This window comes from Peromyscus californicus, unplaced genomic scaffold (assembly GCF_007827085.1).
Source record: "Peromyscus californicus insignis strain IS unplaced genomic scaffold, ASM782708v3 Scaffold_9__1_contigs__length_137607984, whole genome shotgun sequence".
In the NCBI taxonomy this organism is placed as follows: domain Eukaryota; kingdom Metazoa; phylum Chordata; class Mammalia; order Rodentia; family Cricetidae; genus Peromyscus; species Peromyscus californicus.
In genome coordinates this window covers 86,269,302-86,294,304 of record NW_026294617.1, presented here as the reverse complement: position 1 = coordinate 86,294,304, position 25,003 = coordinate 86,269,302, and the positions used below count along the sequence as shown (strand labels likewise).

General features: G+C 43.5%; 2 protein-coding genes across 5 annotated transcripts in view; both read left to right on the top strand.

The window, feature by feature from the left end:
• The first annotated feature begins 1,732 nt into the window (after window positions 1-1,732).
• The window catches only part of Gpr61 (G protein-coupled receptor 61), a 32,756-nt gene continuing 9,485 nt past the window's right edge, over window positions 1,733-25,003 (top strand). The window contains exons 1-3 of one of the 4 annotated variants that reach the window (XR_008216183.1): window positions 1,733-1,834; window positions 4,742-6,916; window positions 7,544-7,625. Coding sequence is in view for 1 of the 4 variants with exons in the window: in XM_052729877.1 (XP_052585837.1) it covers window positions 5,324-6,673 (1,350 nt within the window). In the remaining 3 variants the exon portion in view is untranslated. Of the gene's footprint in view, window positions 1,835-4,741; window positions 9,418-25,003 lie in introns of those variants that run through there. The other 3 variants (XR_008216181.1, XR_008216182.1, XM_052729877.1) reach the window with 3 other exon arrangements.
• Gnai3 (G protein subunit alpha i3) overlaps window positions 10,607-25,003 on the top strand; it is a 42,560-nt gene continuing 28,163 nt past the window's right edge. The window contains exon 1 of the mRNA XM_052729879.1: window positions 10,607-10,848. Coding sequence (XP_052585839.1) covers window positions 10,731-10,848 — 118 coding nt within the window. The 5' untranslated portion in view covers window positions 10,607-10,730. The remainder of the gene's footprint in view (window positions 10,849-25,003) is intronic.

Below are 25,003 nucleotides of genomic sequence, written 5' to 3'. Positions count from 1 at the left end.
CACCGGTCCTTTTCCTCTTCTTCTCAGAGGTAATTTGTGCCTTAAACGGTGGCATGAGGACTGAAGATGTTACAGGTCATGAATCTACCACTCATTAAGAATTCAGAGATAGAGAATGGTGGTAGCTGAGATCATTTACCAGCTTTAGGGAGTCAGTTCTCTGGGCCAGCCTGGCTGGGTGGGGGGTGCACGCCTTTAATCCCAGCACTTGAGAGGCAGAGGCAGGAGGATCTCCGAGTTCGAGGCCAGCTTGGTCTACAGAGCAAGTTCCAGGATGTTACACAGAGAAACCCTGCATTGAAAAAAACCATTTAAAAAAGAAAAAAGAAAAAGTCAGCCTGTCCTTCCGAGTCTCTTGGGTGGGTAAGTCACTGGTTTTATGTGTTGTCTAGATCTAATAAACAACTCTAGAATTCCCTTGGAGCCAGAAGGAGGTGTTGAATATGCAGGTGACTCCCCACGAGGCTCTGGGGGCAGCTCCAGATCTGATCTGAATTTCCTCTCAAGGCTTGCTATGTGGGGTGTAGACTTGGAGCAATGTCCTCACCTCCAGAGTATGGATGCCTTGGGGCCCAAGGGTTGGCACAGCAGTTAAGAGCGCTTGTTGCTCTTACGGAGGACCCAGGTTGGGTTCCCAGCACCCATATGGTGGCTCACAACCATCCATAATTCCAGTTTCAGAGGATCCAACATCTTCTTCTGACCACCACGGGCAGCACACAGGTGGTACACATACATAGAGGCAGGCAAAACACCCATACACCCAAAACAAAGCTAAAAGAGAGAAAATACTGAGGTCATATTCTGTGGAAATCATAAGCTGCCAGCCATTAAGCACCTGTCCTTGTTGTCAGCCACCGACAACATTCTTCAGAGCTAGCAGGAGGCCAGACCCTGTGTCTCCTTTCTAAGGGTTTGTCAGGCAAGGTGGCACTCTGTGAGTGATGCTCTCAGCTCTGTCCAGCCTGACAAACACAGACCAACCAGAGCCTTCCTGAGAGTCTGCCTTCACAGAGCAGAGGGAGGTGTGGAGGTGTGGAAGGTAGTTTCAGGAGATACTAGATTCCCATCTCCATTAACCCTCACAGCGTCATCCCAAATAAACATACAGTATAAGAAAATAATAGTGAGTGCTTTGGATGGGGATAGGTACAAGGTCACGAGAGAGTCTTTGACGCCTCCTCAAATCCCACTGCTACCCCTTAATCTATCTGCGGCTATACAAATTTGTCACTTTCTGAAGGAGTCAAACCATGAATCTGCCTCAGGAATCTCAGCTCTTCAAAGGCCTAGCCTTGGAGTTCCGGCTGTGCGTGGACCTGCCCACTACAGAAGCACCTTGGTTCTGGTATCATACAGAACCGTGCAATAAATAATAAGGCTGTCAGAAACCTCAGGGATCATCTACCCTATAATCCTATTGAACAGATAAGAAACAAAGGCCAAATGGAAATGACTGGCCCAAGGTAACTCAGCTATTAAGTGCCCAGGACTTTTTCTTTTTCAGGACGTTTGGGAGGGTTTCCCCTTCCTGTTTGCCATGAGCTGGCTCCTGGAAGCTTTTGAGATGCAATACAGAATCCCCAGAGAAATATGAGGGATGGAGCTTCCTGAGCACTCTGCCGGGGAGCCCTGAGGCCCAGCTGTTTGCTCCAGAAGTGGCTCTAAGGGGCTGGTGGAAAGCAGGAGGTCACTAGGACCCAGAAGCTCTCTGAGCATCCTGCTCTGCTGGCTGCCTCTCTCCGCTCACTGCAGTGGTTCAGGCTTCAGCAGCCTTGGAAAAGCATCAGCTGAGAGGAGCTATCACATAGGAGCTGGGAGATGCTCAGCAAAGGTAGGAGCTGCCGACTAGGCCAGGAATGGGGGCCAGACCCAGGGCCTGGTGAGGAGCGCTGCCTCACCTTACTGAAGGGTGGCATTCCAAGGGGCAGCCCACCCTGCTGTGTGGTGGGCAGTTCTGTCAGAGGATGGGCTCCCAGGTGTCCCAAAGGTAGTATTGGGATGTGGGCATCTTTAAAGCCTAGAAATGGGAGATTGATCATCTCCTACTGGCAAGAGTAACTACACCCTGCAACAGACAGCAGTCTGTCTGCCTTGCTCTGTGTCATAGAGCTAGGTCCCCACATCCTAGGAATAGGCCCTTCAGCATTCCAGGATGATGGGCATCCAAGTCCTGGGCGTGGGCAGCTCGGCTAGGCAGAGGTGTTGAAGGTCCCTGGAAATCTCCCCTGGCCTAAGAGGGCCATATTCTTGCCTGAAGGCAGGCCCAGTGCTGATCCTTGGCACAGAAGCTCTGGATGTGAGAAACAGGTACATGTGAATCCCAACAACACCTCTGTGGCCTTGGGCTAGGCACGTGTGCATATCCTACATCCTGAAATGAGGAGATCTGTCATTGTGATCCTGGCCCTGCCAGAGACCAGACCTCAGACCCTAGAGTGGCAGAGCCTTCCAGGTCCTGAAAGGTCTTGGAGGTGATGCTGAAGGAAGAAGTGGGAGGATGCGAGCATCTGTTGAGGTAGAAAGCGTGATGACATGAGTTAGGAGTGGAGTCAGACTCCTTGGATTCCCCCTATGAAGCCATTACACCACTGCCCTACCCTCCATAACCTCCTATCAATGAAAGAGTACCAAGTAGCCAAGTATATTGGTCTGTCTGTTATGAGGTAAATTGGAATCCTGGCATTTGAAGTCACTGTAGAAATTTGATAAGACTGGAGGGGAGGGGGCTTAAGAAAGAAAAATGCCTAGTGCTTTCTTGCCCAAGGCTCCATCATGGCTGCAGAGCATCCCTACGTGTCCATGTGTCCACAGGAAAACCATGTCCGCTCTTATCGGTCAGGGACTGTAGCTTGGTCTTGCTGGATTGGTATATCCTGCTATCCACTTACAAATAGTGGATTCTTGCTCCTGTAGGTACCACGTCTTTTAGGCCTCACTCCCAGGCAGAATGGATATGGAGAGTAAAGGGTAAAGACGCATCCTCTAGGTTTCTTTCAGGCGGTTTTTTTTTTTTTTTTCCTGGTAGACTGCCTTATGAGAATTTGACATCTCCCTGGAGAGAGGCAAGTCTCTAGGCAGTTGTCCAAAGTTAGGGAAGCCGAAAATCCAGGAGCCTGGGCTATCCTCTTCAGAAGAGAATCCCCTGGCTGGCACACAGATGACTGACTGAATATTTCGGGAGTTTGTACTCTGGGGCCAGGATCCAGTTAACCAATGTGAGTCTGATTCAACGCACAAGGATCGCACTGAACACCTAATGCATGGATGGCACCTGAGAAGTTGGATTAGCGTGAGGTTTATGGAGCCACCCCAGACCTATGGTGATTGTAAAGCAACTCGGGGAGACGTGAGGCTCTGGCGGGCTGTGTGGTTCTCCTCACTGCAGTTATAGAACTGACTGGCTTGTTTTTATGTGGAGCAACCGCCAGGTGCTCCCCATCCCAGGAACTCACGGAGTAGTAAAATGCTCTGTGTAGGAAGCTGGATGGGTTTCTAGTCCACTCCTCCCATTTTACAGTTGTAGAAAGTGTGGCCCAGAAAACTTTTAACTTGTTTACAGAATGGGCATCAGACTTCCCATGTCTGTGGCTTGTCTTAAAGCTGTGTAACTCAGCGTACTGTATTGACACATACATACACATATATATATATAATATTTTTATATATACACATATATATACACAATATATACACATATACCCTGTGGACAACCTGTTTCAATTACGTACCAGCTTAATGTGAATGACACATAAAACAGATACAACCTGTCATTTGCTCAGGAGATATGGGAGGTGCTGATTTAGTCTGATCTTCTCTCTTCTATGGGTACCTAATTCTATAATCAAAGTCCTCTACCCTGCCCCCAACACCTTCACCCTTTTCACGTGGGCATTCACTCTCTCACCCTTTGTTCTGTGACCATGGGAGGAGGCCAGAACCAAAAGGGCTTCAGGGTGAGCTGCTCTTCTTCCACCAGCCAGGACACAGAAGCAGCCATCCCAAGAAGCTAAAGAGCAGGTAGCTGAGCCGGGCGGGCGGTGGCGCACTCCTTTAATCCCAGCACTCAAGAGGCAGAAGAAGGCAAATCTCTGAGTTTGAGGCCAGCCTGGTCTACAGAGTGAGTTCTAGGACAGCCAGGGCTACACAGAGAAACCTTGTCTCAAAAACAGAACAAACAGGCAAACAAAAGAGTAGGTGGGGAAGGACAGCTTTCAAATGGCATGTGCCCGCTGGCCTTGGGCGCTGAGGAGCAGATGAGCTGGCGTTCCTTGCACCTGGGCATTCTGCCTTCACTGCAGCTTCCTCATTATTCCCAGACTGGCAGCTCTTTGACTACAGCACCGTTGTCCTTAGAGTGGTGAGAGACGTGAGGGTCTGTTCACCTTCAACAATGACTTACCGAACACCTAGATTCTAGTCCATGTGGAGGCTACCTTCCTGCATAGAACAGCAGAGTAGGCAAAAGAACTGTCCCTGGAGCCAGACTGCCTTAACTTGTCTCGCCTGTGTTGTGTGGCTTTGGGTTCTCTAGGCTGCGGGTCTATCTGTGGAGATCAGGCTGTCTCAGAGGATCGTGTGAGGCTGAAAATGAGTTGATGAGCATCGAGTGCATAGGATGGGGCCTGGCCTGGGCAGAGCACCATGTAAACATTATTCCATGTGACTGGTGTTGCTATTAAGCAACCAAACCAGACCCAGTGAACAGTTACGAAATAGGTGTTATTCCTTCCTTTAACAGATGCCTTCATGAGGAAACTGGAGTCCAGAAGAGTTGCAGAGTGAGTAATGCCCAGACCTGGAACTAGAAGCTGAATCTTATTCTCCTACTCCCCATTCTGATGAAAAATCAGAAAATTCACACAAGCTACCCTAAAGCCAGGGCACTGTCCTAGAGCTCAGCAGGACCCTGGAGAAGGGAGACAAAGGATTTAGAATTGCCCTCAAAAGGGAAGAAAAGCATGGAGAACTAGAAAAGGAAGTGGGAACAGAGGTGCCAGAGACCACTTGGAAGGTGGCATGCAGCAAGTATGTGAGGATCAGTCCCTTGCCTGTCGGCTGCTACCATCACCGGGGCTGACCCTGGGGCTACCTTGCGACAGAAACTGGACATGAGCTCCTGAGTTCAGAGCTGCCTGGCCTGGCACTACCACAGAGGAGCCCAGCTTGGAAGGCTAGTGATAAGGGCCTGCCTACAGGCTCCTGTGGAAGGCCCCCAACGAAATCGGGAAGCCTAGGCCTGGGCTTTACATCCCAGGGCTGTGGAGTAGGATGGGGGATGGGCCTGTAACGGGAAGTGCCCTGGGTGTCCTCTTTCGGCCCCATGGAGTCCTCACCCATCCCTCAGTCATCAGGAAACTTGTCTACTTTGGGAAGAGTCCTTCAAACCCCAGGTCCCTCTACTGCCAGCGGGGTCCCAGAATTGGGACTTCAGGACGTGGCTTCAGAATCTGTGGCCCTCTTCTTCATGCTCCTGTTGGACCTTACTGCTGTGGCTGGCAACGCTGCTGTGATGGCTGTTATCGCCAAAACACCTGCCCTCCGAAAATTTGTTTTTGTCTTCCATCTCTGTCTGGTGGACCTGCTGGCTGCCCTGACCCTCATGCCCTTGGCCATGCTGTCCAGCTCCGCCCTCTTTGACCACGCGCTCTTCGGGGAGGTGGCCTGCCGCCTCTACTTGTTCCTGAGTGTTTGCTTCGTTAGCCTGGCCATCCTTTCGGTGTCTGCCATTAACGTGGAACGCTACTATTATGTGGTTCACCCCATGCGCTACGAGGTACGCATGACGCTGGGCTTGGTGGCCTCCGTGCTGGTGGGCGTGTGGATAAAGGCCCTGGCCATGGCTTCTGTGCCAGTGTTGGGAAGGGTCTCCTGGGAGGAAGGAGCCCCCACTGTTAACCCAGGCTGTTCTCTCCAATGGAGCCATAGTGCCTACTGCCAGCTTTTTGTGGTGGTCTTTGCTGTCCTTTACTTCTTGCTGCCCTTGATCCTGATCTTCGTGGTCTACTGCAGCATGTTCCGAGTGGCTCGTGTGGCCGCCATGCAACACGGGCCGCTGCCCACGTGGATGGAGACCCCCCGGCAACGCTCTGAGTCTCTCAGTAGCCGGTCCACTATGGTCACCAGCTCCGGGGCTCACCAGACTACTCCACATCGGACGTTTGGGGGTGGGAAGGCAGCAGTGGTCCTCCTGGCCGTAGGGGGACAGTTCCTGCTCTGTTGGTTACCCTACTTCTCTTTCCATCTCTACGTGGCCCTGAGCGCTCAGCCCATTTCAACGGGACAGGTGGAGAATGTGGTGACCTGGATTGGCTACTTCTGCTTCACTTCCAATCCTTTTTTCTATGGATGTCTCAACCGTCAGATCCGGGGCGAGCTTAGCAAACAGTTCGTCTGCTTCTTCAAGGCGGCTCCAGAGGAGGAGCTGAGGCTGCCTAGCCGGGAGGGCTCTATTGAGGAGAATTTCCTGCAGTTCCTCCAGGGGACTTCTGAGAACTGGGTGTCCAGGCCCCTACCCAGCCCCAAGCAGGAGCCACCACCTGCTGTTGACTTTCGAATCCCAGGCCAGATTGCTGAGGAGACCTCGGAGTTCCTGGAGCAGCAACTCACCAGCGACATCATCATGTCCGACAGCTACCTCCGTCCTGCCGCCTCAAAGAAGGGGGAGTCATGATGGACACTTGGAGGGAAATAAGGCTTGGGGCTGGTTTATGATCTTAAAGACTGTCTTTTCCAGCTGCTGGGGTGTGGGCTGGGGTCTCTGGACTTGGCTTTTGCTTGGTGTTTCCTGGGTCAGGACCAGAGTCAACAGGATGGACATGTGGCAAAAGCCTTGGACTTGGCTATGATCTTTGACTATTGGGGGAGGGGAACCTGGGTATGGTGAGACCGATGATGAGAGAAAAGGGTCACAAAGGTGAGGCGAAACCTTTCTACCAGTGAACTTTTCATGCCTCAGGAAACAGGGAAACTTCCTAAGGGTAGGCATTGGAGCAGCAGGCTAGCAGCAGGGTTATTCTGGGGACCGTTGAGGTTTACTTCTTTCTGGTGTAATAGTCCAGGGTAACATTTACATTGAAACAAGGTAAGGAAATAGCCCACATCTTCTCATTTGCTTACTAGGTTAAAAAAGAACAAAACTGTAGCCAAGTGTTACCTGAGTTCGTAGATTCCTTTTTTAAAAGTTAATGTCGACGATTTCTCTTAAAGTGAGTAGACCAGTAGGGTGAAGTCTCTCTGGGACTTGGCCAGCAGCAAGGAGAAACTGCAGGAAGGGTAGTGGAGGAGAAGACAGGAACACTCTCTGCAGCTCTCTCTCCCATTCTGCTCTTCCCTGCATGTAGGAGATCAAGTACGGAGATCTCAGCAGAGACAAACAGGAGACAGGCCGCCCCTTTCCTCCCTGTCTCTCGAGGAACTAATAGAATGATTGGGGTCAGAGAGCTGAGGGTGGGGGTTAGCCTTTGAATCGGTAACATGGCCGGATACAGGAAGGCCAGGTAAGTTACTCTGATCAATAATACTGCCAATCTTTTCTTTCCAGGACTGGCCTCCCCGATCTCTCTCCTCATGGCAGTGACCCACTTCCAGCCCCCTGGACAATCGGGCACAGGAAGGAGACTAAGGTCGGGCAAGGGGAAGGGTGGGGCTTCCATAGTCCGTGAAATGCCTCCCTGTTCTCGTTCACTGCTCTCAAAATCAGCTTCTGTGATAAAGACTTAATACCTGCAGCCCTAGGTTGGAGAGAAGGCAGATTTTTGGGCTTTGGTGTTTATTATGACTATAGGAACCATATTGGTTAGTGTCAGCAATGATATTTTCAATGCAGAGGGATTCATTGCAAGCTGGACAGGCTGCCTATCTGGGACCTCCTGTCCATTCCACTTCCTTGAGTTGACTACCAAAGGGTCAAGGCAGAATCAGAGGGTGATGTGGTCTATACCTGAACAAATTTCTGGTTCATTGAACAACAAAGGGGGAAAGTGTGTTGGGGTGGAGTAGTTTCCCCTTTGGACAACTAATAAATTTTATGATAAAAGTTATATTGATATTAACACTGATTCCTTCAGTTCTATTCAATGCATAAATAGTTGAACGCCAACACTTTCTGGGACACACACAGATGATGTGTGGTCTCTGCCTTCAAGGAGCTCATAGTCTAACTTGATCAGATATTTGTATTTTTGTAGAGCATATAGGTCTGATTATCCATGGTTCTATCTTCTGAGAATTCACTGAAGTGATGCAGAGCCTCCCTGCAGACTGTGACAAGTGTGGGAGTGTAAACAAAACTCTCTAGTGAAGAAAACAACCTGCTAAATAAAACTTGGCACACAGCTTTTTCCCCTTTTGGATTAGGTAAATTTCCAGGTTTCTGTCTTCCTATCTTTTGTGTATTCTTCTAGTCTAGTGCCTATTATACTGAGGAAATCCCATAGAAGGTATACACAGCAAGGAGAGTCCTTTCGTCCTCAAAACCATCTCCCCCTCTCTCCTGAAATAAACTCATGCTGAGAAATCTCCTTCCTACTGTATCATAAGGGAAAATTTTCATACACTATTAATCTACCAATCAGCTAGTAGACCCAGAAACTGCCAGAAGATGGCAGTGTGAGCCCAGTAGCAACAGGAAAGGCCTGAATGGGCGTGTGTGTGTGTGTGTGTGTGTGTGTGTGTGTGTGTGTGTGTGTGTGTGTTAAACATTGCTTGGCAGCCATTTTGTTAATTTTTTTTTTTTTTTTTTTACTTTGCCCTCCAGTCCTTCACATAAAAGGAAGTTTTAGGTGCAATGATAGTTCTAATTCATACTGAAATAACCTGACACTGAGATCTTGCTGCCATTAACTAGTAAGTTTGGCATATAATCATTCGCTTGCTTTTTTTTTTTTTTCTGGCTGTATGGAACAGATAATAAAGGAAATAAAACTTTCCTTTTTATTATGCAGAGAACTTTCTCTACAACTTTTGCTATAACTACTTTACAGGAATTTTCTAGTCACCAAGATGTATTGGTAAAGTCCAATATACAGTCCTTAGCTCTTGAAAGGTGTTCCTGGAGCAACAGGATGAGACCATCATCCTGTCCGTTACTGTTGCCTACATCTTGGTATTGAGGTGACTGCCATCCTAGATTAAAACAAAACCAAAACCAAAAACCTTAGACTTTCTGTTGTCAGGTGTCCCCCAAGCAATACCTTCTAGAGGCCTGGTAGAAAAAGTTCAAATCAGGTAAATGTACTTACCGTGTGGATGTGGGAAAGCTGCTTAATTTTTCTGAGCCTATTTCCTCATCTGTGACAATGGGGATCAATATTACCTACCTCACAGGGTTGTTGTGAGGATTAAGAGATGAGACATGGCAGCACCTAGTCATACCTGGCAAATAGGTATTCAATAAATGTTGTGTTGTTTCCCTTCTCCTTTTGCCCTTTTCCCCCCCAGAAGTGGTCATAGAGGAAAAGCAGCCTCTTTCTTTTTAATGGTCATTTGGAAATGATTGGGGTACTTTTCAGACTTGGACTGATAAGCATTATGGTAAAGTGGATGAGGTTAATCTCCTAATTAAATGGTTCTAATTAATTAATTTTCACTGTACAGACCTTTCTGTTGGGGATTTGTACTTAAAGTTTAGCTTCTACTAGAGAAATACATTTTAAATTCCAGGGAAAGATTTCAATGGCTGCAAAAAATGTGCCCTTTCCTAAAAGTGGTGAGTCACTGTGGGACTATTTGGCAGTAAAGGTATTTTAGGATTACCTTTAGTAATGTTATGATTTATTTACAAATCTTCAGGCTATACTAGAGAGACGACTTTTACTAAACTCCCCTTTTCTGTGGTTATCATATAGGAACTCTCGTTAAAGAAGGATGCACTGGTTTGCTTCTGGGCATGGGACTAAGTAGAGCCCTTGGTTTATATTGGAGAAAGAGAAGCGTGGAAATGTTGTGTGAACTAAACCTGTTTTCCATGTTCTATTATTTGCTAGAAGTCGAGTGATCCTTTGTTACCATAGGAGTGCCAGGCAAATGTACAGCTCACAGAAATTCATACGTTGTAGCAGAAGGACTAAGATATACTTAAGAGCAGGAGGAAGCCTACTCCTAGGCATCATCATGGGTTGTAGCATCAGGCATAGACGGAACCCAGGCTGGGCAGTGTGTCCCATTTCAAAGATCAGACTGGGACAACTTTGGCTAAAGTGTCCAACACTCGGCTTTGGGCAGAAATTCGGGCTCTACAACCACAGATCAAAAGGGTTTTTCTGGCCAGGGAGACTTTTCCCAAGTTAAATTTCCAGAGGGCTGTAAGCTCTTATTTAGGAATCCGGTTCTCACCACCAAACCTTCTGGGCGACCTCAAGAGGACACCGCGAGCTGGAAGTCCCTCTTTTCCTACACTTATCTAAGCCCAAGAGCCCAAGAAGTAAACGAGTATTAAGGCTGGGAGGTGCGGAGCGACGGATCTCCAGCACTCCACGGGAACAGCCAGTCTCTCGGAGACTTCCGCTTTCCGTACCCCTTTCGCTTCCCACCGCCGCAGTGCTCTGAGTGGGAACGGCCGCTGGGCGTCGCCGGAAGTGTCGTAAACAGCAGATATCCGGTTCTTCCGGGCGCTGGGGGAGCTGACGGAGAAGGCCACCGCCCAGCCGAAGACGCGTCTCAGCCGGTGTAGTCGTGGTTCCCGCGGTGTGTGAGTGAGCCCGGGCCCGGTCCCCTCTCCCGCCGCCGCCATGGGCTGCACGTTGAGCGCCGAGGACAAGGCGGCGGTGGAACGGAGCAAGATGATTGACCGCAACTTGCGGGAGGACGGGGAGAAAGCGGCCAAAGAAGTGAAGCTGCTGCTCCTCGGTGAGGGGCTGGGGGCGGAGCTGGAGTGCTAGGTTCCCGAGAGCCGGGCCCCCGGAGCGGGCTGAGCTGATGGGGGTCTGGCTAGGCCGGCGGGAAGGACCCCAAAGGGACCGGGAAGGGGGATGCCCGGCATGGGGCGGGTTCTGGGCTTGGTGATTGAGGCCCCGGAAGGCGTGGGGATTTCAGGTTGGAGAGGGTGTAACCGGCCTGGGATGGCGCTTAGCACAGAGTTTGGGAGTTTGGAGCTTTGAGGCTGTGTTGAGAATCCGGGAAAGGCCCATAAAGGGAGGGACCGATATTAGGGAAGATTTCCCATTGGGTTGGAACGTGTTGAGGAGGTTAGTGTATGGTGTCAGGTGGGCCTGTCCGGGGTTTGTGTGAGTTTGATACTTGATGGCAGGATAAAAAGCTGGAAGGATTGAGTGATTGGAGAAGCTAGGACAGAGGGGTCACATAAAGAACCTGCTGTTTGTAAAAGAGCGCACGTATTTTTTTGTCCTGTTAGGTGGATTGTCCAGGCACGTAAAGGGGGAGGCGGGTGAAGTAAGTGGGAAGTTCTTAGGTATAAAAGAAAAGAACTTGGGTGCAAAGGCCGGCTATACTTTTTCAACTTTTCCTATCTTTTTTTTTTTTTTCCTCTTGAGGTTTTGTTTTTATTAAAGGGATAGGAATGGTGTAAGCTGAGAAAATTGAAAGAATGCAATCTTTGAGGTTTGTGATAGAGGACTAATGGGCAGTAGATTACAGTGGGGACGTTCTAGGAATGATGTGCGCTGGGAAGTAGAATAGGATAATGTATGGAATGGGGCATATTTACTATAAAGATTGTGGTAAATTTGGGGGGAGTTGTTTTTTATTGGGTTTTTAAAATAAAAATATTAGCTTCCAGACTACAGCATGCTGCTTTATACTCAAGTGGCTTTTATATATAGTCAGACGTGTTTTAGTTAGGATAATTTAGTTTTAAACTTTGATAGGCCCAGTAAATCACATAAAATTCTCTGGTATTAGCTTACCAATAAATCCAGCCACATTCATTATTCATATTTTTGAGGAATCAGTTAGATGAGACTATGTACGAGTCACAGGTTCTGTCAGCAGCAGAACTTTTAGATAAATTGAGTTCTGAGGAGTCACAGTAGAGTACCAATTTCACTTTGTGAAGCTCCAGAGGACAGACACAACCACCATAATCTCAGACTTACTTGGTGCTTTAAGATGTGCTGGGTGCTTGTTTATATGTTGTGGAAGCTCTAGGTGACAGCTTGACTATAAAGAAAAAGGTACGCAATGGAATTTGAGCTTCCAGAAGATAGGAAGTCAAATCATAGCTCTAGACGGCCAGTGTCTATGTAACAGGTACCTAAGTATTTAATTAACCAACCAGCTCCCTCAAGCTCATGGTGAACATGGGTTCATGGGGACCTTTCAGAAGTTTGATATAAAACACCACCCTTGCTAGTTTTCTCCCTTGCCTTAATTTTTTTGTTTTGAGACAATATTACTACGTAGCCTTGGTGGGCCTCCCGTTCTCCATCCCCCTGCATCAACTTCCCCAGTGCTGGGGTTACAGCTTGTATCACTGTACCAGTGACATTAGCATTTTTCTCTTTTTAAAAAATGATTTATTTATTTTTATTTCATGTGCATTGGTGTTTTGCCTGCATGTATGTCTGTATGAGAGTGTCATCCCCTGGAAATGGAATTACAGACAGTTGTCAGCTGTCATGTGGGTGCTGGGAATTGAACCCAGATCCTTTGGAAGAACAGTCAATGCTCTTAACCAATGAACCATCTCTCCAGCCCCCGTTGTTAGCATTTTCTGTATTGATCTTAAAGATCTTCTGTGATTTGGTTTCTATTGACCATTGAAAAACTTGGGCAAGCAGAACTATCCAAGCATCTGTAAAAATCTTTATTCAGGGCCTTTAATTAAAACTATTAAAAAAAAAATTAAAAAAAAAAATTAAAAAAAAAAAACTATTAAATACACCATAGCTTAGAGAATTTGAAAAGTTTAAGTAACAGTCAAAGTACTGAAACATTTGTTTTTCATTTTTACCAGCTTTATTTATTTATTTAGCATGTTGTTTTATTTTGAGACAGTATCTTGGTCTTGACATTCATGAGATCCTGTAGCTGAGATGTGTACCACATCATGAAATTTATTTTTCTCTCAGGATCTTTTTACAGCAGTATCTTGAGCAAATTAAACCAGTAAGTTGAAGTAGGTTGAGAAGCATCTGGTCTTAACCTGACTTGTGTCATAATACCTTGTGAGGTTAAAATGATCTTTCATGGGGCTGGAGAGATGGCTCAACAGTTAAGAACACTTGCTGTTCTTACAGAGGACCCGGATTAGGTCTCAGTACCCCTGTGGCAGCTCACAACTATCTGTAGGCATGTACCTGGTACAAATACATACATGCAGATTAAACACTTAGACATAAAATTAACAAATCTAAAAACTTAAAAAAAGATCTTTCATGATATTTCTCTAAGTAAAATTTGCCTATATTGTGTATAAAAATCACCCTATATGGTATTCCAGTTATTCCCCACCCCCCATTTTTTGGGCTTCAGAAAGTTTCCTTTGGTACATGTAAGCCATTTTTACTTCAACAGTGTGAGACTATTCAATTTAGTTTAAATTGAAATCTACTTCTCTTGTCTCTCCTGATTCGAATATTTTCTTTCTTATGTGGCTATGATTATGTGTAGTGATTGCAGCATGGAATTTGAAGTCAGAATGCTTCAAATTCTAATTTATGTTTACTAGCTGTAACCTTAGGAAAGTAATTTCCATTTGCCTCAGTCTCTTTATTTTTAAGGTATGGAAAGTAGAGATCCTACTGGAGGGAATTGCTGGGAGGATTAAATATGATAATAATATAAATCCAAACATGTCCAGTGAATATTAACTGTCCATTATTGTTAAAAGTCAGTGTTACAGATTAAAAATACTGTAGAAGTTTGAATTAGTAAGTTAGTATAGGCTTCATTACTAACTAAGGAAGACTTCAGTATTATAATTCCTCCTTTGGCTTGAATTTCCTTTAGATACTATTGGGAAGATCTTGTGCCAAATTGATGTTTAACCAGAGTTTGCTACTGAATTGTATAAATATCCCCAACCAGTGTGTATAGGGTGGTGTGTAGGTGTGCTACTTGGAATTGTATATTCAGATTTAAGTCTTGTTTGGAGACAGGGGCTTATTGTGTGTGTAGCTCAGATTAGCCTGTAACTGTCCTGTGTCAGCCTTCCAGCACACAGGATTGTATGTGGCTCCACACCCAGCTCTGAAAGCATTTTACAACTTCTACATTGACAGCAGTTGAAATAGTGTTTAGACTGCTTTTCGTGTGACTCTCTGTAAACTTCTTCAATTGGATCATTTGAAGAGAAAAATTATTTGCAAGGTTTATACTAGTTCATTATTTAATAACCTGTAATGCTTTACATTTCATTTTCATGGCATAATCTTGTAATGTAAAGAAAGATATCTTCTACCAAAGCCTTCCAGTACGTCATGATGTCTCAAAAGTTGGGAGGTGCAAGTATAATGAGTGAAGACACTGCCTTTGGATTCCAACAAAACCAGATTAAGTTCTCACCTCCATCTACTGATTTTGAAACTCAGAACAAATCACTTAGCCATGTGAATTATATTCCCATATGTAAGTAGGGCTGATTCTTCCTGTTTCATAATATGAAATGACATAATGTACGTAGAATACTTTGTGTCAGAAGATAAGAATCAGTAAATAGCAACCTCTGTAAATAGTGCTTGTGAGAGCTATCATTTTAGTTTCTATTTTTGAGGGATGTTTCAGACAGACACTGACATTCTTCATGTTAATATGCAAAGACCTTCAATTCCTAATCTTGTGTTGATAATAATTTATGGCAAACCTAAGTTGCATGCAGAGAATTGGAATATTGTATTTAAATTTTATATTACACAATTGGTTATTCATATTTAGTTTGTAAATTACTGATGGAATGTGGTTATTGAAAATAAGATTCTCCTTTGATTCCTCTGTGGGATGGTAGTCATTATAATTTTTACAACCCATTTAGGATAAGGTTTGTAGAAGCTAAATTTCTAGTGAGGATTTATCACACCTGGAGGAAAAAAAAAAGGAAATGAATAAAAAGTAGAGATAAGCATTGAAAAAAAAGATTCTTTTTAATAATCTTATCTTTGTGTCTTTTGAAAAAATTTTTTAGAAGCCGGGTGGTGGTGGCACATACCTTTAATTTCAGCACTAAGGAAGCAGAGGCTGGTGGACCTCTGTGAGTTCGAGGTCAGCCTGACCTACAGAGCTAGTTCCAGGATAGCCAGGGCTACAGAGAGAAACCCTGTCTGGAAAACACAAAACAACAAAAATGTTTAGATTAATTTTTTCTGTGTCTGAGTGTTTTGCCTGCATGTAGGTAGGTGCTCCGCATGTGGGCCTCATGCCCACAGAGGTCAGAAGAGGGTTTCAGATTCCATGGAATTGGAGTTAAGGATGGCTGTGAACCACTGTGTGGGTGCCGAGGCCTCTGCAAGAGCGACAGGTGCTCTTAACTGCTGAGCCATTGTGTAGCCTCCCTCCTCTCTGTGTCTTTTATATGCGTGTACTCGCCACTTCTGCAGCGTGAACATGTAGCACCTTTCTGTATCCTGTCGTGATTTTCTCTGGCTGCACTGTTGCAGACAGTGATAAATATGGAGTAGGTGTTCAGTACTTAGAAGATTTGCAGGGCATGTGACTTCTGAATTGAGGCTGTGACTATGCTTTTCAAAACAGTTTCAGCCGATTACACTTAAAACAGTCTTTAGTTTGGGGGCTGTTGTTTCTGTTGAGAATGGTTCTTGATAGAGAGATCTGATTCAGAGGTTAGTGAAGGAAGCTCTGCTCTCACTGACGTTATGAAGTGGATTTGCTCTGTCCCTGTCTTTTTGAAACCTTGTGCTGTTTTGATGTCATCCTTAATGAACACACACACACACACACACACACACACACACACACACACACACACACACACGTATACACACATAAACACACACAGCTTGCTTCTATTGGTCCTTGAGGCAGAAGGACTAGGGATTTCTCTATATCTTTTGTGGCAGGACCTAATACAATCTAAAGGTCTGTGAGGAACAGGAAACAGTCACCCTAGTACAAGTAGAGGAGGGGTTTATAGAAAAGACTTAAGTAACTAGGCAGCTTCATAGACAGCATTCAAGGATAGGTGGGAGGTGAAATACAAGCAGGTTGCATGCTCATGAATTGCAGCACCCTCCTCACTGCTAGAGCAGAATGCCCGCCCGCTCACACTGCTTTGCTAGCGAAGTCACTTCTTCGTGTCATCTTTCTCTGCTTCTTCTCATACTCCTCGTCCTCCATCACACACCAGCCTACAACTTTGACTTTCTCTGCACTTTTTCTGGTTAAGTCTTGGTGTCTAGCACAGGCTTCCAGGATCCCTAATCCAGATTCCTGGGAAAGGATCAGATTGGTCTAACCTTGTAGGTACCCACCAGAGTTGGTGGTGGGTGTGTGATAGAGTTGATGGAGTATTACGAGTTTACAAGGCTGATCTTTTCAAGTGTCAAAGTAGGTCAAGTTCTCTAGTAAAAAGGTATGGCTAGAGAAATAGTAATTAATGAGTGACAGTGCCTGTATCTAGTAGACATTCATTAAATCTAATTTGGACAGAGTAGAATGAGGTGGAAATATTGCAGAACTGAGCACATCACTGCTTCAGTTCCTCTCTCATTCACTTCTTGATTATTCTCAGTGTTAAGTTGTCATTTTGTGTAGTTGGCAGATGGGTTTAAACTCACCTGGAGGTAGGATGTCCTGTTATTAACACATCTAACTCAGAATAATGTCACCTGGATTTAATTATCTTTAATTTAAATTAAACAGTTAAAAAATACAGACAAGCAGTGTGTTTTTTTGTTTGTTTGTTTGTTTGTTTGTTTTCAGGGACTGTGCTTCATTACTTCTGGTTTCTCTCTAGCTAATGTTTCTGTCTACTGCTTTTAAGAAAGAGTACTGGGGCGGGGGGGGGGGGGGGGGGGGGGGGGGGTCCAAACTAAGGAAAGAGTTAGGACAGACTAGGTTGTTAGTAAGAACTTTCCTTTCGGTTATGTTAAGGGGTAGGTAAAACATTTGGTAGATAAGTTAGTGCCCTGGGCTGTTGTTTTCTTAAGGCGTTGGGTTGGGCTTAGTTTTTTCCTCAGGTGAAGCTTCAAGGGAAATGAGGAGAGAGATGCTTTAAATACTCAGGAGTTAGCACAGTAATCGTAAAGACCAATTTAACTTGGGGTCTCGTACTGTGAAGAATGGAGAGCCATGGACACTAAATTTGTCCCGATTTTTAGTTTTAAAATGTGTTTTCTAGCCAGCAGAATTTAATACACCAGTGTTTGTAAACCTATTAGAACTGGTAACTCAATTCAGAAATGGAGACACCATATAATATAGGGCATAGAGCCTAAACATTGCGAGGTTGAGTCTAATCTCTAGGCTTCATTTTTCCCTTCTCTGAACCAGTGAGGCAAATAATTGAATTGGGTCTTAGGGAGTCCCTTGATTGTGAAAATCATATAATTTAACAAGTTACAAAGAGGACTATTTTTGTGTTATTTTTCTTATTCAATGGTTGAAATTAGTTTAACATCCCAGACCTGCTTAGGAAGACAGTTAAAAACTAAAGACATGCATCATAAACTTCCCATGGTGCAAATATTCAGCAGAGCACAGAGAAAATAAGTTATTTCAGTATTTGATTTTCTCTGTGTTGTCTTTATTTTAATATAGCTCTTGTGTAGGCTCTAGCAAGTTGGCGTTATCTTTAAGCTTTTTTTTTTTTTTCTCATTTTATCTGTCCAGGTTATCCTGTTACCTGATTAGTGATCAGCTGTATCGTTGCTGTAATTCAAACTGTTTGAACTGAATAACACTGTTAGGGACACGGTTCAATTGTTCTAGTTGGATATATTACTCTGTGTAAGTGAATTTTCTTCTGTTCTTTGGCTGTAATAGAAATTAATATATTTGATGTGAACGAAGTAAAGGAGGAGAATGCTTGAAAATCTACATTTGACTGTACCTGAATAATTGTTCAGAGCTTAGGAATAAATTTTAGGAGGAGCATAAAATAAAAATCTTAAGAAAGATTATTAAGAATTAGCTGAGATAGTATTATGCTTGTGCTATTGATACATCACTATTGTACAGTATGGGCATTTTCTTTTTATTACTAAGTCTTATTTTCAAATGGACAGTTTTAATATTCATATATAAGTTTTTTGAATGATGCTAGTATTTTACATCTCAGAAAATTCTTTGTAGCTAGAGTTTTCCTGCCTGGCCCACAGTCAGGACAAATCTCTGTCACCTGCCAGTCCCACAGCCACTCAGACCCAACCAAGTAAACACAGAGACTTATATTGCTTACACAATGTATGGCCTTGGCAGGCTTCTTGCTAACTGTTCTTATAGCTTAAATTAATCCATTTCTATAAATCTATACCTTGCCACGTGGTTCATGGCTTACCAGCATCTTCACATGCTGCTTGTCATGGCGGTGGCTGGCAGTGTCTCCTTCTGCCTTCCACTTCCCAGAATTTTCTTCTCTGTTAGTCCCGCCTATACTTCCTACCTGGCCACTGGCCAATCAGTGTTTTATTTATTGGCCAATCAGAGCAATTTGACATACAGACCATCCCGCAGCAATTCTTGTTAACTTAAAAGTAATTTTCTGCTAGAAGTGGTGGTGCATGCTTTAGTTCCATCCTACCACTTGGGAGGCAAAGGCAGGCAGAGCTCTGGTTCAAGGCCAGCTTGGTACTTCATAGTGAATTCCTGACCAGCCAAGATTGCATAGAGAAGCCCTGTCTCAAAAAGAAAAAGAAAAGTAGTTTCCTGACACCCACCCCCTTTTCATTTATTTATTTGTTTATTGTTTTTTTTTTGGAGGGATATGAGTGTGGATGTGGATGGGTGTATACACCACAGTACACGTGTGGAAATCTGAAGATAACTTGTGGGAGTTGGTTTTCTCCTTCTACCCTGTGGGGGCCAGAGATGAAACTTGGGTCATCAGGCTTGGCAGCAAGTGCCTGTACCCACTGAGCCATCTCTCTGGCCCTTGAGATTTTTTCCTGTTTGCTCATGTAAATTTCTTGCTGTTGAAGAATGTCTCGTCGTGAGTCTGTTTGCATGTTTAAGCTGTGCTCACATTTTTTGTTCTTCTAGTTTGTTGTTAACACAACACTGGTCATATAGAGAGACCATTTAAATCAGGACTATTTAAACTTAGCAAGGTTGCTTGATTCCTGTCATCTTGTAACTAGTTATCCTCTAGTGATTGTGTAGCCTGTTTATAGTGGGTCAGATAACAAAAACTTCCCTTTTCAAATTTGATTTTAAAACTTCACTAGTGTCTCACTAAATCCCAAGAGCGGTGATGGTGCTACCGTACTGTATTTTGATTTGTTTCTGTGATCTATTGATGTGATCTGTTACATGTGCTAAGACACACATGTGGAGGACGCTTCAGGAGCCAATCTTTGCTTTCTATCATGCTTGAAACAAGCTCTTTTGTTTCTGCCATTGTGCTACATAGTCCAGGCTAGTTTGCCTGCAGGCTTCCATGATTCTCCTGTCTCTACCTTCCATTTCCCCATCAGAGTGCCGGGAGTAAGTTGTGTGTGTGTATTTCTATATCCAGCTTCTATATGGATTCTGGGATCTGAACTAAGGTCATCAGAATTGTATGGCAGAGGTGTTTACCCACTAAGCCTCAGCTTCCCTAGTATATTTATTTTAAAAAAGAAACTAAGTATATTATGATATGACCTTGGTTTACCAATATGGCTTTAGAATTATTAGATTAAAAGTATTTTAAAATCACTAAGAAAAAGCAGGTGCAGTGGTCACACGTGCCTTTAATCCCAGCACTCTGGAGACAGAGGCAGGCAGATCTCAGGAAGTTCCAGGCCAGCCTGGTCTATGCATAATAAGTTCCAGGACAGCCAGAGCTACATAATAAAAACCCTGTCTTCCCCCACCCCCACCCCCCAAAAATCATTAAGAAACAGCAAAATGATGGGGTTGAGAGGTAGCTCAGTGGTTAAGAGCACTGGCTGCTAAATTCAGTTCCCAGCAACCACATGGTGGCTCACAACCATCTGTAATGAGATCTGGTGCCCTCTTCTGGCCCGCAGGCATACTTGAAGGCAGAGCAGATACATAATAAATAAATCTTAAAACAAAACAAAACAAAACAAAAACAGCAAAAGGCTTCTGTTTAAAGTGTTTATAATGTGGGGCTGGAGAGATGGCTCACTGGTTAAGAACACTGACTGTTCTTCCTGAGGATCCAGGTTTGAGTCCCAGCACCCACATGGCAGCTAATAACTGTCTGTAACTCCAGTTTCAGGGGATCTGATACCCTCTTCTGATCTCTCTGGGTACTAGACAAACACGTGGTACAAAGACATACATTTGGACAAAACAGTCACACACATAAAATAAGTAAATGAAGAAAATTTTTAGAATAAAACATTTTAATAAGCATTTTATTTTGGAATAAAAATAGATTTTACAGAAAAATTGCAAGGATAGTGTTCCTGTGTACTCTTCTACTGGTTTTCCTTAGTGCTGACTTCCTAAATAGTAACCATGGTACAGCTATTATCACCAAGAAGTTAATGCTGTTATGTAAACGTTAACTGTAGTACAGTATTTAAATGTTAACAGCTTTCCCACTAATGTGCTTTTTCTGGCCTACGGTCAGTCTAGTCTGCTACCTTGTATTTAATTAAGGTTTTATTGAGCTTTGTGGTTTCCAATACTGTACCACCTAGCAGAAAACTCATGTATTATTTATGATTATGCATTTCTGATTGTCTTTCATAGACGAAGATTCTCTCCTTCCTTCTGTCGTTCTCCTTAAAAAAATTTTTGGGACAGTTTATGTAGCCAGGGTGACTATGAACTTGTAATCCTCCTGTCTCAGCTTCTCAGTGGTGATATGTGTGGAATCCATTTGATTACCGGAGTTGGTTTTGAAAGGAAGTCCTAGAAGACATGACATTTGAGATGGTCCTTGACAGAGATCAAGGAACTCCTTTTGACGTGGTTTGTGGTGGTGGAGATGGAACCATACTAGGGAATATTCTACCACAGAACTGCCTGCCAGCTCTAGGAAGTGTGCACAAAGGCTCCTAACATGAGCGAGCCTAACATGAGTGACTCAGTGATTGGTGTAGAATGCAGGAGATGATGCCATCCGGGTGGTGGGATCCTAGCTATGGACCACCACATCTCACTTTATGTGAAACATTTTAAGATTATTTTTAAATTACGAGTGTGTGTGTGTGTGTGTGTGTGTGTGTGTGTGTGTGTGTGTATTGCAGTTGTTAAAGGCAGTTGTGAGCTGCCCAACATGGGTAATGAGAACCAAACTCTAACTGCAAGAGCAGCAAGTGCTCTTTAACTCTGGACCATCTCTCCAGCCCATATTTGAAACATTGAAAACATTTAAAATTTGTAATTGTGTGCGGTGAGTGACAGGGAGAATTTGGGTGCAGGTGTTCCAGTGCACTTGTGGAAGTCGGAAGGCAGCTTACAGGATTGGTTCTCCTCCCCCCTGGGTTCCAGGGGTCCAGCTCAGTTCCCCAGCACAGGAAGTGCTTTGACCTGCTGAGCCATCTTCCTGGTCTTTCATTGAAATTTTTAGTAGCTATTTTAAGCTCTATTTTATTACACATACAAGTGCATGTTTCTCAGAGTCTAAAGACTTTGCATTGTTCTTATTACCAACTTTTTTCTTGAGGTGCCACCACAATTAATACTGTCCCAAAGATAAAATAGAGGTAGTAAGTGCATATATGAAACCCAGACTTCATTGAGCTTTGCCAAGTGTTTATATGGTAAAGGAAATTGAAATTGAAGACTCTTTTGTAATGTTTTAATGTTAATGACTCTTTAAAATATGCTATTTACATTTGATTAAATAAGAATGTAGAAGTACTTTATGTTGCCATCATTATTTGAGGGTCTGAGTTAGGATATGATTCTAACATTTTAAAATATATGGGTTTAATGAATAAATTTAGCATTGCTCCTAGCTTCAGAGAACATTTTCCACTATAATGAATTATTTTATATGAATTAAAATGAGATACTTGGACTACTGATACATTACAGTTGTTTGTGGCATTTCTATTTCCTTTAATCCAAATAAATAGTTTTAAGTCATGGCATACATAAATGCCATATAATTTAGCACCAAAATGGCTTTTTGTTGCCTTGTTTCAAAGAAGATAAAGGAAACTTACTCACCATAGGCCAAAATTAGAACTCTGAGGCAGTCAGCATAACTTGACTCCTTGCTCACAGTGACTGCTTCCCAAACACTCGTATGTTCTGCAGAGGGGAGGAACAAAGCCAGTCTGCACTTAACCAGCCAGTCGCCAGCACTCTGGCTATGTTGCACATGGTCTTGAGTGATAACATTTTGGTAATATTTGGGGAGCTGAGTGAGCTTCCTTTAAAAAACAAAAACAAAAACAAAAACAAAACCAAATCACCAGTGTGATTTATGAGTGTAAGTTAATTGATCTTCCTAAATTTTAAAAATCTACTTTATTCCTTGTCTGTGTATGTGTGTGTGTGTGTGTGTGTGTGTGTGTGTGTGTGTGTGTGTGTGTGTGTGTATCTATATCTATATATATATATCTCCTAGACTGGCCTTGACTTTTCTGTGTAGCTAAAGATGACCTTGAACTTCTGATCCTTGACCTCCCAAGCACTGGGATTATAAATGTGTGCTGCCATACCCAGTTTATACAAAACCAGGGATCAAACTCAGGGCTTGGCCTGCTAGGCAAGTACGATACCAACTGAGCTGCATCTCCAGTCCCCTTTATTTTTATTTATTTATTTGTTTTATTTTATTTACAGTGCTGGTGATCAAACCTAAGACTTTGCATGTGCTAGGCAAGTGCTTTACCAGCTAGGCTTTGAGTAGTATTCTGTTTTATGGTTTTTGTGGGATCATATCCATGTACTTGGTAAAAGATATGAAATTCAATAAACCACATACTGTCTTATAAGGTAGGGAATATATTGGCTAGAGAGAGAGAGAGAGAGAGAGAGTGTGTGTGTGTGTGTGTGTGTGTGTGTGTGTGTGTGTGTGTGAGAGAGAGAGAGAGAGAGAGAGAGAGAGAGAGAGTGTGTGTGTGTGTGTGTGTGTGTGTGTGTGTGAGAGAGAGAGAGAGAGAGAGAGAGAGAGAGAGAGAGAGAGAGAGAGAGAGAGAGAGAGAAATACCTACCCCAAAATTGGCAGTGGCCTACATCTCTCTCTATATATATATGTATACACACATATTTGTCCTTCCAAGTCTGGCTTATTACATTTAACATGTTGATCTCTAGTTCCATTTATTTTCTAGCTGATGATGTAATTTCATATTCCTTATGGCTGAGAATAAACCATCATTGTGTGTTTATACACAATTTATACAATTTTCTTCATCCATTTATCTTTTGATGGGCATTTAGGGTACTTCCATACCTTGGTTCTTGTGGATAGTACAGCAGTAAACACTGATGTGCAAGTATCTCTGTGGTATGCTGATTTACATTCCTTGCTTGTATACACAGGAGTGGTAAAGCTGGATCATGATAGTTCTATTTTTAGTTGTTTGAGAAACTGCTCCACTGATTTCCATAGTAGTTACACTACTTTATATTCTCACCAGCATTATAGAAGGGTTCCTCTTCCCCACATTCTTCCCAGTATTTTTTTGTTGTTTGTTTTCTTCATGATAGCCATTCTGACTGGAGTGAGATGTGAATCTCAATGTAGTATCAATTTGCATGTTCCTAATGGCTAAGGAGACATTTTTCATATACTTACTGGCGATTTGTATTTCTTCTTTTGAGAACTGTTTGTTCAATTCATTTGCATATTCATAGATCTGTTTTAGGACATCTAATTTTATGAGTTCTTTATAGACTGTACATATTAATATCCTGTTAGGTATACAGGTGGCAGACATCTTCCCATTTTTCATTTTTACAGTCCTGAGTGATTGGTTTCCTTCCAAGTTCTTTATGCCTGGGTGTTGAAGTGTCATCCTTACACTTTCATATAGCAGTTTTGGAGTTTCGGATCTTACGTTAAAGCTTTGATCTATTTCTGACTGGTTTTTATTCAGGGTGGGAAAAAAAGTTGCAGTTTTACATGTGCATATCCAGTTTTCTAAGCACCATATGTTGGAAAGGCTTTTTTTTCCAATGTGTGTTTTGAAACTCGTCAAAAATTAGAGGCCCATTAATGTTTTATAAAATTTTTTCTCGTAATGCCCTGTAAGTCTTTGTGTGATGGGTAACTTTTTCAAAAAAGAGACCCATGATCTCTGCCTTAATTGCAGTTTGCTGCCCTATTTTATCCTTAGCACACTCACTCATTCATCCACTGGACAGGTACTTGTGAGTGTTGACTGTTTCACATCCTCAAGTGTTAGGATTGCAGTAGATGGACAGATTCACAGCAATTTATTCCATTGGAACACAACAGTGGGTGCAAAAGGAACCAGGAGAGAAGGTTAGAGGGACATGAGGCAAGGACTGAGCCCAAATTTATTGTCATTTTGGTCATAGGATGAGAGTTGAAAGCATAGTCAGGAGTGGGTGTGGGGCCAAGTAAAGAGAGCAGGGGAGTGGAAATCTCTCTGTTAACTGCCCACATTGAAAATTCCGGCCATTGCAAGTAGCATTTACAAAATGTGATTGGGCAACCACTGGATATCATAGAAGCTTAAGTCATTGACCCCACAGCTAATTGCTTAGTGCTTCCTCTGTCCTAGATTGTGCTTTGGGTTTGGAGGAGTGGGCCACAGAAAGAAGGCACTGCTTGTACTTTCAAGGATTTTACTTTTGAGTTTAGGGCTGGTAGAGTTCTAAACAGGTACAGACTCAAATACTTAAAAAAATTTGACCAAGTACTTGTGTTACAGTGTCCTGTAGGGCCAGGTTAAGCCTGGTTAGGTACACAAGCGTGGAAGAGTTTTCAGGTTATGCTGAAAAGGGTTTCATAACTATATTAATCAAAACCAAGAAAACCAATGAACAGATT